This window comes from Eriocheir sinensis, chromosome 12 (assembly GCF_024679095.1).
Source record: "Eriocheir sinensis breed Jianghai 21 chromosome 12, ASM2467909v1, whole genome shotgun sequence".
Classification (NCBI taxonomy): Eukaryota; Metazoa; Arthropoda; class Malacostraca; order Decapoda; family Varunidae; genus Eriocheir; species Eriocheir sinensis.
The window spans coordinates 21,553,331-21,570,419 of record NC_066520.1 but is presented as its reverse complement, the minus strand read 5'-3'; the positions used below and the strand labels follow the sequence as shown (position 1 = coordinate 21,570,419).

The following is a 17,089-nucleotide window of genomic DNA, read 5'->3' as shown; positions in this document are numbered from 1 at the left end:
TTATCAACACTTCTGATATGTAACTGAGAGCCGTGGTAATTTAGTATGTACCATTTAGAGTTGATTTATTTGCCTAGTGGTCAAGTTTGATGACTCCCAAACGTTAAAATCCCTTAGTACCGGTAATGGCAGGTGATGGATAGTGTTTGGAAATGCTGTCTTTTACCGGTTTCATGCCACAAATATATATAATAAGGCACTAGAAAAATCAAATCAATCAACTAAAGTAATGTAACACCCTCACAAGCATGTAGAACTCAACTGCATTTACCACTTCTATGAAAATGTTGAAACACCATAACAGGAAAAGACCAGTGATAATTTAGGGTTCATCTACGTCTATACTTTCCATTTTAATCTTTGACAGTGCCGGAGGTATATGTCACTTGGCAGCCCGGGCGCCTGTCAATAGTGGTTACCATGGTGATGGCGTCCCCGGCTCAGGGCCACGGATGCCTCACTCACGAGCTCTTCCCAAATTCATTCTATAACCGCGTATTAAGACTGCTATGGAAGAAGCAAGGAACGAAATCGAGTTTAATTCATGAACGTGTGAGAAAAGACACCATAGTTACTACATAAGTGAGAAAAAGGGCCCCACCTTTACACCTTACGGCCACAATACCTCGAAGTCTGATGTTACTGAAAAGATCATGATAGAATAAGCGATTTGAGAAAGCTGCGTGCCGTCCTAATCCTCCTCAACTAACAGGATAATAAAGTCTGCAGTATCTCGTGTCAGAAGTGTCCAACGTCGGTGCAGTCCTCAAGATTTCAATAATTCGCCACAGAAGAGATCGAGGCCATCTTCTAACGCCCCTCCCTCGTGATTCAGCGGCTACAGAAAGTCAATACTTCCCTAAACGACACTTTCCTTCAGGTTGAGTGCCCGCAGAGTCACTTAATCCTCCTCCTCCTCTTCCTCAGTGCTCAATTCCACCCAATAGGCCTTCCTCGTCTCCGTCCTTCGCCTCCACTTCGATGTTTATCCCCAGTGAACTTCTTCCACCTTTTCTAGCTTCCCCTCCACTTTCCCTTAAACAGCTACAAAATCACATGAAGCACAACTAGAAGGGGTGAAAAATGATCCTCACTAAATATTTTTCCTCGAACGGTCTCTGAACAAAATATTTTCAGGCCTCAAAACTATAAATCACCGCGGAATCACAACAAACAGAAGACAGAAGGGCTATAAAGTAAAGAAATCCTCTTATATTATCGTCTTCAGCCAGTTAATTAGTTGCTTCCGTGATCCAACAACCCCCTGCAGGCCTCAACATGGCTCTGCTAGCTCGGGAACGGAGAATATCCCGCTCAGCTTTCACCAGGGACTATTACCGGCCCAGCCCCGCCCTTGTCACCTCCTCCGCCGCCGCCTCCTCCATCACCGGGAAGCATGAGCGGCCCCCAGCCCCTGCAGTACCCCCAAGACGCCCAGGAGAGGTAGGGTATTTACCAGCCACGAAGGGATGTTGGTATTGCTTTCAGATTGGTGTCAGTGTTATTTTTAGCATATTTGGCTCTTGAGGAAAAAAATACTGACGTTTACTTAATGTTTTTTCCTCTCCCCACGTTATGTACATAACAGCCCAGGTAACAATGACTCCTACGCCGCCTCAGCTCTCTGACACACTCTCTCATCCATTTCAGGTTAGTGGGGAAGCATGGGTGCCGCCGCCGCCCATCAACCCAAGTGTGTGGCGCGCCTCACACGCTGCACGCCTTCACCACGCCCACGCCTGCTCGTCCACGGCCCAGCGCACCAGGGAGGAGAACAAGTGAGAAGGTGGTCAGGGAAATGTTATGCACTCGAGGCAATGAAGGTTTGATGATGGGTAGTATTGCCAAGCGAGATACACTTTACAACAGAATGGCAACCTGGGCATTGTAAAAGTCAGGGCCGACATGGAAGTAGGTGGAGATATTAAATATAAACTTTTACCGAAGCAGGATGGAGTATACCAACATCAGATAGGTGGATGAATCAAGAGGACGTTGATAAAGGTCTTGATCATGCAGGGGGCAAATTGTGACTGCTGATGATGATGAAGGTTGTCTTTAAGCATAATACCTCTAATGCTTCAGGCGTGTGTGCGAGGAGACGGAGCGATTGACAGCAAGCCATCGCAGCGAGGTTGAGCGTCGCCTCGAAGACAGGATCGGTGATGTCACGTTCTGGAGGGAAGAAATGTCCTCCCGCCACGCCGAGCTGGACCAAGACACCGCCAAGCTGAAGGTGCTGCGGGAGAGGCTGCGGAAGGCTCACCACCTGTACCTGGAGCCCCTTGAAGTGGCCCTCAAGTGCATCGATATAAGGCAAGTTGAACGCTTCGATACTTTACTTACATCAATAAAACTCACTGACCTTACTTCCTCCTCGTCCATACCAGGAGTTCTTTTAGAACATTTGCGCTGCTCCCGAATCTTCATAAGTTATCATTTGCCTCTTCAAAACGAGGGCACCATACACAGGGACGCTACCCGAGGCAAAATTATAGATTGTCTTATCTGTGGAAAGACCTTGAGGCAGCAAAGGATAAAATTTATACATTTTTCATTTAATGGATAATAGAAATGGGCTTATCTGTAAGGGATAAGGTGAACAGGGGACAAAAAAAAACTAACTCGTCTTCTGGTGGTGGTGGAGGTAGGCGTGAGCGCATTGGGGTAGAGGAGGTGGAGGACGAGGTGGCCACGGCGCTGCGGCAGGAGGTGGAGGAGCTGGGCAGGTGTCGCGCCGCCCTCGCTGATGGCCTGACGGACACCGAGCATCAGGTGAGAAGGAGCAAAAGGAGGAGGGAAAGAAAGAGGAGAAGGAATGAAGAAAACAGGTAAAAGCGTGAAATGAAGAACAATTAGGTGTGAGCAGAAGTTGCAGACGTATTATTAGTATTAGTATTAGTAGTGGTAGTAGTAGCAATCCCTATATTTAAACACCCATACAACCTACCCCATCACAGCTTCAAGTTAAGGGCAGTTTCCAATATGCCTCATCACAACTTCCTCCCATATACAGCTTCGCCGCGTCCTCGCCTGCCGCCACCACCTCCAACAAGACCTGATGGACAAGGACGCCGCCCTCAAGGTAGAGAAGAGCACGGCGAGACTCACACCCACGGCCCCGCCCACCACCATCATCCCGGCTCAGAAGATCGATCCCAGGTGAGGGTGGCGGCGAGCTGTGTAAGGATATTTTGGGTTATGTAGGTCTTGTCTTACGCTTGGATCCTACTCCTGCTTGCACTTCTTTGTATTTTTCTTACTCTCCATCAGTCCCGTGTCGGTGGAAGGCTGGAAAGGGACGGGCGAGAAGTTGCTGTCGAGGGCTGACCAAGAACACCAGCTGGCAGAACAGGTAAGAAGGCATGACACAGTTGAGGGAAGGAACAAATCAATCCACTTTTATTTTGGATGCATGCACAGTGAACTTGGTATAGCCACTTCACGAGCCACTAGACACCCAGGTTACGTTCTGCAGGTCTTCTTTCCTTTTCACTGTCTTGCGGCTCTTGCCACCCTCAACAAATCCATTTTCTTCGACTCCTATTCTTTACAAACTTTACCATATCCTTTCTTCTTTCTTCGTTGTGCCATGTTCTTCTTCCTTCTCTTTCTCCTTCTTTTAATCATCCTCAATATGTATTAATCTCTACTCCTTTACCTCTTCAATTTTTTCCTCCTCCTCCTTCTTTTCCTTATTTTCTCTCTTCTCCGCTCTCTCCTGCCTCCACTTGCACCTCGTTTATCTCTCTTCTTTAATCCTTCAATCACATTATCGCCTTCATATTCCTTTCTTTCTTATCAGCCGTCTCTTTTATTCTACCGCTATAGCTTGTTCTCACCCGTAATTCTCACCGACTACATCTTCCCTTTACCTATCCTTGCTCTCCATTCTCCTCTTATGCTTACTCTTACTACTCTTGTTTTGTTCTTCAGGTTCTGGACGCTGCTGAAGACCTGCTGGTGGCCACGTCGCGTCACCTACGGCAGCGCCTGGAACACACGGACCACTGCCTCAGGGAACGCATCGCGGACACTCGACGAGCCAAGACCCTGCTGGAGGAGGAGCACGCGAAGGTGAGGCTGGAAGGGAAGAAAAGAAGAAATCTGAGAGGAAAAGGATGAAAAGAAAGAAGAATCATGCAAATACAAACAAATACAAAAAATGAAAGAAAAAAATAATGTACAGAACAAAGACGATCAAAGAACCGAATAATCCCTCCTTCCCTCTTAACAAAACACAGGTGGTTGAGGAGGAGAGGCAGTTGGAGCAGAGTCTGACGGAGGTGGAGGACCAACTGGAGGCCAAGAGGGGTCCACTCGCACTCGTCCAGACGCGCCTGTTCACCCGCGCCCGAAGACCCAACATGGAAAGGACCCGGTGAGAAAGAGATAGAGACATAGGTAGATAGAGATAGATAGATAGAGAGCAGTTTATAAAGATTACTCATTTATATCTTATCTAAACATGAATGGTTTCTCAACACCGAACTCTAATTAAAAAGGAAAATAACTACTATCTCTCTATTTCAGGGACGAGGTGGAGGACGCATTATTACGTGAGGTTGAGGAGCTGGAGCTAACTATCTCCCGCCTCTCCTCCGCCGCTGACATCTCCCGCACGGAGCTGCAGAATCTGAGGTCTGCTAAAGTCAGCCTGGAGCATGACATCAACCTGAAGGCAAAGACGCTTCTGCTAGACGAAGTGAAGATCGTTGGTCTTCGAAGTGCTGTTACCATTGATACACATTGATGGAGATGCTACAAGGAGGAAGCTCACGAAGAAATGGACATGCTAACGGACCCTTTACACCGAATCTGAAACCTTGGACATACAGTTGCAAAAAAAAATCACCGTCCAAAAGAGAGACCGCAGGAGTGGTTTGGTCGACTGGCAGCGGCAACAGCAGACTCGCTCCAGATAGTCACCATAGCAACGTAGTGGTAGTGATGACTAAGTAATGTGATACGTAACCAGACAACGCCCAGGAACTCTCAAGCATTGCACAACCACCACGAAACCGATTAATTTGGCTTATAATCGAGAGGTCCCAGGCTCGATTACCAGGTAGGATGAAGGTGGATGGGCAGTCTCCTTTTATCCGTGTCCCTGTTCCACCCAGCAGTGAATGGGTACCGGGTGTCAGTCGGGGGTTGTGCTCCTTCTTCGGGGTGTATGGTGTGAGGTTCCAGCCGTACCCAAAGATCCGTCACTATGAAGCCACAAGTTCTTTCATTGGGAAGGGGCGGTTAGTTATCACGAGTATAGCAAGTAATTAGACCATGGTGAATGAAACATTAAAAAGAAAGCATAGTATGGATCCATTGTGGAGCATTTCTCTCTTCTTACATCACTCCCTCTCTATCTCTCTTTCTATCGATTGAACGCGTATATATCAGAAAAAAAGGCATCTGTAGTTTTGCGAAAGAAATGTAAGAAACCTCCATGTTACAACGCAATAGTTTACGACATTGAGACAGAAAACAACTCAGGACCTACAAGATAATGCCGAGTTATCAGAAAACATCCGCGTGGGGTGAGAAAAAGTAATGTGATATGGTTTTCTTGTACTAGTGGGGCTAGAAAAAGAGGAATCCATGTTAAAAGAAGAAAACAGAAGCCGTTTTCTTGACTTCCCCGCGACTTGATGCAAGGAATGATTTTGGATGCTCTGATATATCTTACTTTTTCTTTTTCTACTTCCCACTCCTTACTCACCTCCTTCAGTATCACCTACTACCAATACTAACACAATATTCCTCCTCATTTAGAACATCACCGTTAGTCAGCCGACACATGGCAACTTCTGTAAAACTCTCACCTCCCATGAAATTGCCTAACCATACCTTAAGATAACAATCGTAACGGCACTCACCACATGACCGCTAAGCCTGTTCCAAATATACACCAATCTATTAGTAATACATTCGGCTAACACTACTCTCTCTCTCTCTCTCTCTCTCTCTCTCTCTCTCTCTCTCTCTCTCTCTTCGTAACGGCTGTTGATTAAGTGTTTAATCATTGTTTATCTTATCTGGATTTCGTCGGCGTAAGTTACTTTTGAAGTGTGGCGGGCCAAAGGCAGCGGCAGTAACAGCTCAACGACAGACCGACCTATACACAAGTCTTGTTCGCTACGCTGCCTTCCTTCTGGCAATTCTCTTTACGCCTGCTTTTCATCCCATTGGCAAGAATTATTCAGGTAATATTTATTTGTTTTCGTGTTTTAAACTGAAATTGAGTTTTATCGTTCCCTCCGTGGTTGTTCTATGAACAACCCAGTGAAGTTCTTCAACGACGATCCTGGATTGAAGGAAATTCATTGAAGACAAGCATACGTAGAGTATACAACATGCAGGGTGTTTAGGACATCTCCATTCAGAGCCTGGAGTGCTCAAACGCTAACGAACAGTGATGTATTGAATTTTCTTGAAGGTTCTCAAATGCTTATTTTCGGATGAACTTTAGACAGGGAGACAGCATCTTTCTGCACTGACCAATGAATATTGATAAAGGAGTACTGTACATATTTTAACTAGGATATGTAGGATATTATTCATGAAAAGTGGTATATTTTCACTTGTATTTTTAGTGAATAATACCAGGCTAAAGTATCTATGGCACTGAGTTTAGTATTACCTCAGGAAACTTCATTATAAAATAAAGCAAAATGTTTGACCTAAGAAATAAGCGATATCATTCATGTCTTCAGCGCATCAGACACATATGAAGCATCTACAAAACACTCTGTAATGAGTAGCATGTAAGGAGTTCCAATTTGAAATAATAGTTGAGGCAAACACCACTGAAAGCTTTATAAGGGAGTTAGATGTATATATGGAGGGAAAAGGAATTTGGTGTAAAACCCATTTTCAGAAGTTGCCACGTGTAGGCCGTATGGCATCTTGTAGTGTCTATAGCCTTGTCTACCCTTTTGTAACCTTGTGTAAAGTTCCAATAAGAAATGATAAAATATACTTAACCAAAGAAATTGTTTTTCTTTTCAGTGTATCAGACAAGGAGGGAATACTTGCACTATTGAATGTTTATCCGAATGCTGCTATAACACAATGGCTTTGCTTGTAGGCGGAGAGCAATAATATCCTTGAAGTGACGTTACGGACTCAATTTATCGGAACAAGGAAGTTAAAATACACGAAACAAACTGTCAAATAGATCTACAGACTAATACAGAGAAGGAAGTGTGGTGGTAAGCTGATTACGTGTTTTTGCTGATTGGTGGCAGACGGCGCCACCTGCAGCGGACACGTGCGTGGTGCCTCACTAACCACACGTGACTCCTTCGCTAGGTGAATGCGACGGCTATTTAGAGTGTCGGATGTAGACGGTTATAATCTCATATGAAGCTCTGGTAATGCCTCTCCGTTACTGGAGTTGTATTATATGATTTCATAAAGAAAATACTACTCACGCGCGGTATGATAAGGTTTTCATGGTGCAGATAAACACATACTATCCTTGTACTTGGCTAGGGCTGAGTCCCGGTGTGCCATGACAAAGCACGGTGAGGGTATACAGAGTTGATGGACACCCTGGAGGGCAGACGCACACTTACTAGGGATGTACGATTTGGTCCGAGGAGCAGTAAACTTCGTAAGTCACTTGGATCATCAGTCTGGGAAATAAAACTCATCATCACAGCTAAAGAAGAAAAAAAATGCGCAACACTGGGGGCGTGGAATATATTTATGTGTATTAATTAGCTCCCTCATAATTTATATCGACACATGTCTTGTAATTTGTAGACCTTGACCCTTCTGTTTTATCTCGAGCATGAATGAAGTACTGTAGCTCTTTGAAAATAAGAAGAAACTTTAATATTGTTTGGATTTCACATAGAATGGTTGATATTATCTTAAAGTCATCTGTCCTCAGACGAATACGAACACTTTTCATTTCTGGTAACAGCATCCAGCGATAAGACTGCCTGGCACTCCTGTACCATCTGTTGCCCGCCTAGCTGTCGCCTGAGCAAAGTAATAATTCAGTTCTCGGTTTACTCGGTTTTGTAGAGTAATCAAAACCGAATTATTCGGTTTGCAGAAAGCACTCGTTCCCCCATCCCTAACCCTTACTGATGTTTCACTGTAGCTAGTTGCAGGTCGAGAGTAACCCTTATTGATGTCTGGTAATATTGTTGTTATCAGTGCTGCCAGTGTGAGAGATAGATCCCGTGACCTGTGACATGCTGCCCTCACGCTCGAGTGGTTTGGTGGTGGTGCTGCTGCTGGCAACTCTGTTCAGCACAGGTGAGTATGTGTTTGTTTGCTACTATGGCTGACTGATTGACCGATTGGGAGGTTATATGACTGGCTAACTGACTGATTACACGACTGAATGACTTGGATTATTGATAAGATATCTGACTGTTTTACTTGATTTACTGACTAACTACGTGTGTGCCTGACTGCCCTGATATAACTATTCGAGTGACTAGCTGTTAGACCGACTGACTGAGCATTGGCTGACCGCCTTACTGGCTGTTATATTAGTTTGTCGTCTGAATATCTGATTGACTGCAATGGTACGTCACAATCATTTGTTCTTTTTGCTTTTATTTACAAAACAAATTATACCTGAATTGCTTAATAACTTTTAAAAAAACATTCTTCTCTATATAACTCCTCTGTAATATTCACGAAATGCTTGTATTTTATTTTAAATTACAAGTTTACTTTTCTCTCTCAAAATGTATGTAACTTTATGTCCAAATGCAACCTTGTTAATTTTTTTTGTCAGTTACTACATATAGTAAGAATAATTCTCGCCCACCTGTCTGATAATGATTAATCTTAATATCTTTCTCTGTCTGTCATAAATGTACGTTTCATCAATATCCCTATCTCCCCAACGTGTCCAAAAACTGACAATGCGATTATTTTCTTTCATCGCCCCAAGGTGCCGCACTCCGCTGCTACATCGGGACGGAGACTAACGCCGCCATCGATTGCATAGGATCATGCCTCAAGACCTCCATGATAGACGGTATGTTGCCCTAACCCAGTTTTGCTGCACTGCTAAACAATGTAATCCAATAAGACGAAGGAACGTTAGTTTATACACATAACTTGCCGCTATTTCATCACCTCAGTGGCGAAGGAGGCAGGTTAAGGCCAACAAAGTATATACAATGAAGATGAAATAAATAGTATTGGCATGATTTCACTTCTCTTTGACGCAGACGAGGACTGGGTGATGCGTTCGTGCTGGCCATCGAGGAAGGACGACCGCTGCGATGTGACCAGCATGGTTGTGCAGACGGAGTCGTGCTACTGCAATACTGACTACTGCAACGCCTCCTCTCCCTCCTCTCTCCCGTCACTACTCCTCCTCGCACCCATCATCCTTTCCTTCCTCCTTCGCCATGTCTACTAGCTACAATGTTATGCCTTCTTCCGTCTTCTTTCCCTTTACTGTTGCAACTTTTTCTCTCTCCCTCATAACTTCCCCTCCCGTCCTAAATCCTGGTACCAATCCTCTTCTCTTTCCTCCTCTTTCACGTCTGTTGGCTATAATGTAATGCCTTCTTCTGTCTTCTCCCTTTGCTATTACTACTGCTAAAGCTCGTTCCCTTCAATCATGTCTACTGTCTACTTCCTACTACTACTATTACCACTACTACTTCCTTTTACCACCTCCCTTCCTTCCCCTCCTCTCTTTCCTACCCTCTAGTTACATCACTACTCCTTATGCTTCCTTCAACTGTTCGTCCATCTATTTGGTAACCCTCTTGTACGTCTGTCTCGCTTCTTATCTCGTTCTTATCTCTGCATCCGTTTATTTTATTTTCCTGAAGTTCTGATACGTTTCTCACACAACAATATATTCAAGAGTTTGTAGTGTTTAAGGAGGAGTAATTTTCCTTTTTGTGCATTAGACATTTTTTTATACTACCAATTATACTGCATGAAAAATAAAAGTAAAAAGAAAAAAAAAGGTGATGGTGGTAATTATTTCCTTGTGAAGTAATCTGGAGAGGAAGGAATGAAAGAATGGGCGAAAATACAACATGGATAATAAAGAAAAAGAAGATTAAAATGCAAGATAAGACAGATTTAAGGGGTGGAGTTTGAAGGGACGGAAAACTATGAACACAAAACAATAGTCCGTCCACCAAAAGAGGGAGGAGAAAACACGTAAGACACAACTTTCTATTAAGGATGGACTGTTAAAAATAAAATAAAAAAGGGGCAAATTTAGGGGGCAAAATTTAAAGGAAAGGAAACTGTGAGGATAAAACAAGTCTCTCCATCAAAAGAGAAGAAAACGAGTTAGGCTCAATTTAATACCCAGGATGGACTCTTGCAATACTCTTCCTCCCTCTTCCAAGCTTAGGCCGTGCCGTTAGCTATACCGTTCGCCACCGCCACCAGCCTAGATAAACACGCCTATTACAATGTTCCTCACACACCTGCATCCCCCTGGCCGTCTCCTACCCGTAGCTTTCCTTTCCTTCCATCTGCTTGCACTTCACGGTGAATACAAGAGTGCGTTGCTGTAGAGTGAAGAATCAAATACCTAAGGAGTTTTTAATAATTTATTGTCGATAGAAAAATAATGGCAGCGTCTGGCATTTGGTAACGTGCACACACACACACACACACACACACACACACACACACACACACACACACTATTTCTCTCTAGCTGCACCGGAGTAAACACCATCACATCAACTCTCCCTGCCAGGCCCAGTGACGTTGGCGCCTCTGCATCACCACTATGGCACAATGAAGGGAAGCAGCGCCCTCTTAGACTCAACATGTGGTCCGTTCGGTAACAAAACAATAACAGCAATAACGATAAAGACAATCATACCTGTCAGTCAATGGTTAACTCATGGTGCCTTAAATCATTTTCCACTCTTTTAGAAATGATACCTTTTTGATCACACACACACACACACACACACACACACACACACACACACACACACATCAATGAATAGTTGACTGACAGACCAAGTTCGACTGTCCCGATGCTGCTGCTGCCACTTGGCCGAGCAATATTACTCAAAGGGGTGAAGTATTACGCATCTAGTGAGCATATTCAGGCATAGGAGGATCACCCACAGGGCCACAACAGGTTTCGGGTGAATTTTCCACATTTTGTAGTGCTTTGACTGTCATGCAAAACCATCATTGCTAACTGGTTTTCAGTGATATCTTTCTCTTATCATTAACACCATACAGATAGGAAACACCATGGTAATCACAAAATCCAGATATATTGAACCGAATATGTTTTGTTCTTCTTTGCGTTGATTGTTTTTCATGGTCCATCATATATAGGCATTATATAGTTACCTTCTTTTCTAACGTTTCTTTAAGAGTTTAGCATTTCCACCACGATCAGCACAACGCCGCATGAGACAGGCAAATGAGGAGGGGAGGCAGACAGTGCTGGAAACTCTATGTTAAGTCTCCAGCAACGACTCAGTCACCAGGCTCAGGTTCTGAGCCTGCAACCCGAAGTTCTCTTTTCCTGCTTCTCAACGTCTCATCTAAGTTCCGATCCTTCCTCGGCGGGGAGTGGCGCTAGGACATATGCAGTAAGGATGCCGGACACTCGCCTCGAGTGCCGGCAACGCACAATCAAGGCTCTCCTTCGACTCTTGCACCTTGATATTTCTTTTTCATTGTTTTCATTGTTTTTCATTCCTTCATGATTCAGACGGCAAGTTCTGTACTACTCCGTCAAACTGGCTTCGAAGACGAGGGTCCATCCTCTGTTGCTGACTTTATTTACGTTCTCGAAGTTCTCGAAGAGCTAAGGAAGTTTTTCAGCGATTCTAGCACCACTGAATTAATCTTGTTCATTATTCTTCCTCCCTCATATATGGTTCAGACAATACTCAATGACTGCATCAGGTTGCTGTTCAAGACAAGGCTCCTCTGCTGGCTCCGTCAAGGTCTTCCAGGCTTTCCAAGAGTTGCTGGTATTCCCATGGGTTCATGGTGGCACCTCCTATACTCCTGCCACTTCGCTCCATTGTGCTCTTCTCTTTCGGTCCCCTGACGCTGCCACGATTCCTAGAACTGCTGGGGTAGAGTTGAGAGTCCTCGGGGTATATGGACTGGGAGGAGGACGTGGAGGAGGGAATGGACGAGTCCGACTGAGTAGAGCAGGGGTAGCCGGAGGTCTGGTGAGGCAGTCTCGGCATGCTCTGTTCGGAAGGATCAGAAATTTAGTTTCTTTGAATAGTAATGATGTTAAATTAGTAAATACTTATTTGAATTACTCAATTTATGTTTACAGATCTATCTATCTATCTATCTATCTATCTATCGGCTGATCTGTCTACACCCCATCCCTCCCACACACCAACAGCCCAAGATGGAGATATACTTTGCTACTTAAAACAAAACTATGTAACTGTAATCATAATTAAGGAAAGCTACAAGCACACAGGAGAAGCGGCCTTGTGTTCATCCGTCATCATAGCTTGAGAAAACCGCAAGAACGCAAGAGCAATTACTTTGTAGCCGGAAGTATAAGAGAAACTCTTTTGATGGGACAAAGAGGAAGACTTACCGGGGATGAGGTGGACGAGGAGTCACAAACGAGGTCGGAGCCGCTAGCGTGTAGGTGGGTGTGAGGGCGGCGGGCGGGTGGGCGGCGGGCTGCTATGTAAGCCTCTGCCAGCTGCCGATACGCCCCGGAGTCCATTACAACCCGTGTTCCCCGCAGCGTCTGTGGAAGAAGTAAAACATTATATCCACTGCATTCACTAATTCGTACATAATAATTCTGGGAGTTTGCTTTATACATGTTACGTACATTAACTGAATCATGATTCTGAACAGTAAGGTTAGTCACACTAGCAGTCCATAATGATACTAGTTGATATAGTAATAGTCTATAATTCATTTATAAAGAGCCACGTGAATTAGGGTGCACGTGTTTACTTTCTAGCAGAGATCAGATCAAAGGACTTAACAGACCCGCAGAGCAGCCTTTCAACAGGTACATCACGTAGTCCCTCGCACGCCTTTTTCATGTTAATCAGTTTTTTTTCTCTCTCCCTGGTGGTCAACCCTTGCGACGGAACGAACGAACGTTTCAGGAACACAAAGAGACAGCCCCGAAAGATATGTGACGAGGAAAACAAACACAATGAACAAAGCAATGCGCATTATTTACATTACATTCAGATTTCAGAAGGTTGTTACGGGACTACTTCCACTACAGCGCCACATTATACATCGATGTAACAAGTAATACCTTTGATTTAAACGTCGAAGTAATTTTTAGAAGACAACCATTTTATTAGTCCAACCAAACACGATACCCGAAGCAGCGAGAATTTAAACAGGTTTAATGGCCCGCGAGGAGGGCAGTGAAAGTGGATAACACTTGGAGGACTCGGCCTTTCGCGCGCTCAGCCTAATAGAGATCAACCTAGTTAAGTCAGGTCGGAGGATTGCTTCTGGATGACTATGACGGACTTGACAGATTCGTGGACACATTGGTGAGGCCAGATTGAGACACGATGCTGCAAAAAAGGAAAACAGGAGTGGCTCACGAGGTGCCCCTGTTGTGTGCCACGTGGCTTTGAACACTATACAGGGAAACGAGAAACTAAAGATCGAGATACCACCCTTCGCGTAAATTATCGTTTACTAAGAACGTTATTATTGCATGGAATTTCACAAGTGCACTGAATAAAAAATATACACATATGAGAAATAAAGAACAATGAGGAGCACTTCAAAATGCGGAACAACGTCCTCTGAGGCCTCAGGGAACACTGGTCGACAAGGAACACTTGGAAAACATTAAGGAACGCGGGCGAGGTAGACTGGGAAGCGGCCCGACCTTGTCCACACACACACGGGGAGTTCCCTGACACACACACACACACACACACACACACACACACACACACACACACACACACACACACACACACACACACACACACACACACACTCACACTCTACATGTACACATAAAAAGTTTTACTGAAAGAACTCGGATGGTTTAATAATGCACAACAAACGATAAAAAAATTGCTAACAATGCTAAGTGAGCGAAACATTATTGTTAGTGCCAATAACAAGGCTACAAAGAAACTAACAATATCCTGTCAGCTCCTTTGACGTGACTATGCCAAGAATTACCTAGCCGGCAAGGAGTCAAGGTGAGAATTCTCTCTCTCTCTCTCTCTCTCTCTCTCTCTCTCTCTCTCTCTCTCTCTCTCTCTCTCTCTCTCTCTCTTTGATCCCTTCATTACGCAACAAACCGTAGCGTACGAGGAAAAACTGGTCACTATGCTAAACGAATACTAAGAAATTTTTGGATGATTAACTGAACCTTAGGAAATTTCAGGCAAGGGAGCGCTCATCATAAAACTGGGATTATCCAAATTGTAAATAACAGTGATGTCCTCTGGAGCGTGGAGTAAGTTTTTAGTCACGGTTATAAAGTGAGCTAAAACTTTAATCAGTAATATCAAATCGATATCAAATGCATTACTTAAAACACCTTAATTATTCCTTAACGCTAACCTTCCACATATTTCCGTGAGTAGTTTGCACGTTCGCGTTATACAATATTCCCTTGCAAGGAAACAAATAGGCGTGGTATCATTGTGGATACTAGAGACAAAGTGACTCGTAATCCCAGCGAGAGAGAAAGTATCTTTGCGCATGATATCGACGAAATTAGTTATCTCATTATACGATTTCTGATTCCTTGTCATTCCCTAAGCAAGAGTTCGTGCGCACTCGTATGAAAATATATTCCCCGTTATAAGAAGTAAGACAGACGTATCCAGTGACCTCATGATATGCTACTGTGGTGTAATCGGCAAAGAAACAATGAAGCTAAACACGTGACCAAGGGCTGTGTGGTACCCCGAGTGGCGGGTCCCGGAAGACGACCCACCACCGAGGCTGCCGCAATGGTCCGCCAAAAGAGAATGTCACCCACGCCCGCCGCCGCACCTCTCGCTCGCCTTCCCCTTCCTGTATACACGCACCGCGAAAACATATCGCAAAAGAACGGAGCGACAAAGGACTTATTTTGGTCCAGGAGTGAGAGAGAGACGAGTCCTGTTATATTGAAAGGCAGGTCACGCAACTAAGCTAAACGTCAGTCCGTCCTTATTATTTCACTGTACATCGATGGCACTTTGTAATGGAACGAAGCAACAAAGGAAAGTCTGGTCAAAGGAGAGGTAGGGAGAGACGCGATGCTGTATTCAATGAGTAACTTGGTATGATACAAAATACAAGGAAATCTGTCATCACTGTGAGCGAGTCATTTTCCCTTCCCCATCCCCGAGGCATCGTGTGGCAACAATCCTCGTGCATGCAACAGGCCCGCCGCTGCTTTAGGGAGTCATCTCACCTTACTTCCTTAACCTTTGACGCAACATTGAAACCCCGGAAATAAACTTATAATTCTTGTTCTAAGTACTGATATAGAGCAGACCGCATGAACTTGAACCTTAGATAGAAAATTATTTAGCAAAGTAGGAACACCAGATTGTTATATGGCAAAGATGTATCAGCAGATGCTATGGTACTAAAGAAAAAATAAAGAAAAGATCACAAGAGTAGTTAGTGAAGCAGTGTGTATTTGTGGGACTTAGCAGGAAGGAAGACACATGAGGTATAGTGTACTCTAAACGGTACACACACACACACACACACACACACACACACACACACACAGGGGCGGGCGTGCTCTAAAAAAAAATCGCCCAAGGTCTCCGGCTGAACCTCGCCCGGGCGCGGGAATTTACCTCGGTGGGCTTCGTCAACCTCGCGTCCGACCCGGGGCGGCACCCAACACGGCCCGTGGCGGTACGTCGTAATCAGGGTAACTTTCTTTTCTTCTGCTTCTTCGTTACGCTTGTCAAAATGATAATGAGTGCAGCATTTATCACTAGTATCTCTCTCTCTCTCTCTCTCTTTGTCTATGTATATATCTATCCATCTTAAGAGAAAGTAGAGTTATCGCAGTAATCAGTCTTATTTGAGGCGAAAGAAGAGAAAGGAGGAGCGCAGGAGGACGTAAGCCGAAACGAACGTCGGGAATACTGTTGGTCAGCCATGGAAAGGGAAGGTGAGGTGTGGGTGATGGGAAGCAGGAAGGGAGTGGAAGGGAATGAAGAACGGGAAGGGAGGCCACCGAAAGGGAAGGTGAGATGTGGAATGGGAAGGGAGTGGAAGGGAATGAAGAACGGGAAGGGAGGCCACCGAAAGGGAAGGTGAGATGCGGAATGGGAAGGAGGAAGGGAGTCGAAGTAAGTGAGAAAAACGTGGAGGGAAGAGGGAGGAGAAAAACAAGAGGGTGGAGGGTGAAGGGAGGAAGGAAAGGTCCCAAGGAGAGCGGTCAATAAATGCGTACTCTGACATTTGAGAGATACAAGGTTTCTTCTGGTAGTAAGGCAGCGCAGGGCAACACACACACACACACACACACACACACACACACACACACACACACACACACACACACACACACACACACTGCACTCTATATAAGTCTTTTTCATCTGCTCTCTGCTAGTTTTTATCATCTCTACGATTTTCTCGCCTCGTGACGCCACTTCACGCGCCCAATTTACAACACTATGTCTGTCCTTACCTGCACACTGTCCTCCAGACGCTTGATGTATCCCTCGTCCCTCACTACTTGCTCCTCAGCCTCCCGTCTCTTTCTCTTCTCCTGCTCTAGACAGACACTCAGCTCGTCGTTATGTATCTGCAGAGCCATAATGCGGTCTTGTAGTTCTGTCAGCATCTCCTCCGTCTGTCCATAGTCACCGTCCATGCCCACAGAGCTCACGCCGCTCCCGAAGTGGTCGAAGTTGTTGGGAGACAGGAGCGTCGCGCCAGACCGGGAAACGGATTTCTTTTTCAACTTCCCGTTCTCCTTGATGTATCTTCTGTTTTCTTCCATGAGTTTGTTGATGTGGGATGACTGCTCTGCCATCTGTTGTGGACAAGAGGAATGGAGTTTGTGAAATATGAAACTGCCTGGATCATGTAAAAATGTACTCAGTAGAATGAATGTCAAGATTTTCAATGCAACGGCAACACCTCTAACTGTAGA

General features: G+C 44.7%; 2 protein-coding genes and 1 long non-coding RNA gene across 8 annotated transcripts in view; 1 reads left to right on the top strand and 2 right to left on the bottom strand.

Annotated features, from left to right (window-relative positions):
- Positions 1 to 59: 59 nt before the first annotated feature.
- LOC126997618 (tektin-1-like) lies at positions 60 to 9,961 on the top strand. 2 transcript variants are annotated; one of them, XM_050858808.1, is made up of 12 exons: positions 60 to 1,443; positions 1,651 to 1,778; positions 2,086 to 2,316; positions 2,652 to 2,775; positions 3,017 to 3,162; positions 3,274 to 3,355; positions 3,937 to 4,077; positions 4,245 to 4,381; positions 4,534 to 5,068; positions 8,170 to 8,271; positions 8,921 to 9,007; positions 9,204 to 9,961. In XM_050858808.1, the coding sequence occupies exons 1-9, from the start codon at positions 1,279 to 1,281 to the stop codon at positions 4,751 to 4,753; spliced, it is 1,374 nt and encodes a 457-aa protein (XP_050714765.1). In that variant the 5' UTR covers positions 60 to 1,278; the 3' UTR covers positions 4,754 to 5,068; positions 8,170 to 8,271; positions 8,921 to 9,007; positions 9,204 to 9,961. The 2 variants fall into 2 exon arrangements, 1 of the variants encoding a protein (XP_050714765.1); XR_007752220.1 differs by lacking the exons at positions 60 to 1,443; positions 1,651 to 1,778; positions 2,086 to 2,316; ... (4 more) ...; positions 4,245 to 4,381; positions 4,534 to 5,068 and adding an exon at positions 6,037 to 6,203.
- Positions 2,612 to 17,089, bottom strand: part of LOC126997620 (uncharacterized) — a 60,209-nt gene continuing 45,731 nt past the window's right edge. Inside the window, exons 3-4 of the long non-coding RNA XR_007752221.1 lie at positions 2,951 to 4,083; positions 2,612 to 2,754 (exon numbers count right to left, since the gene is read on the bottom strand). This is a non-coding gene — a long non-coding RNA (uncharacterized LOC126997620). The remainder of the gene's footprint in view (positions 2,755 to 2,950; positions 4,084 to 17,089) is intronic.
- Positions 10,546 to 17,089, bottom strand: part of LOC126997616 (uncharacterized) — a 49,428-nt gene continuing 42,884 nt past the window's right edge. For all 5 annotated transcript variants that reach the window (XM_050858803.1, XM_050858805.1, XM_050858802.1 and 2 more), the window contains exons 2-4: positions 16,622 to 16,969; positions 12,557 to 12,715; positions 10,546 to 12,188 (exon numbers count right to left, since the gene is read on the bottom strand). In XM_050858803.1, the coding sequence (XP_050714760.1) occupies positions 11,901 to 12,188; positions 12,557 to 12,715; positions 16,622 to 16,969 (795 nt within the window). In that variant the 3' untranslated portion in view covers positions 10,546 to 11,900. The remainder of the gene's footprint in view (positions 12,189 to 12,556; positions 12,716 to 16,621; positions 16,970 to 17,089) is intronic.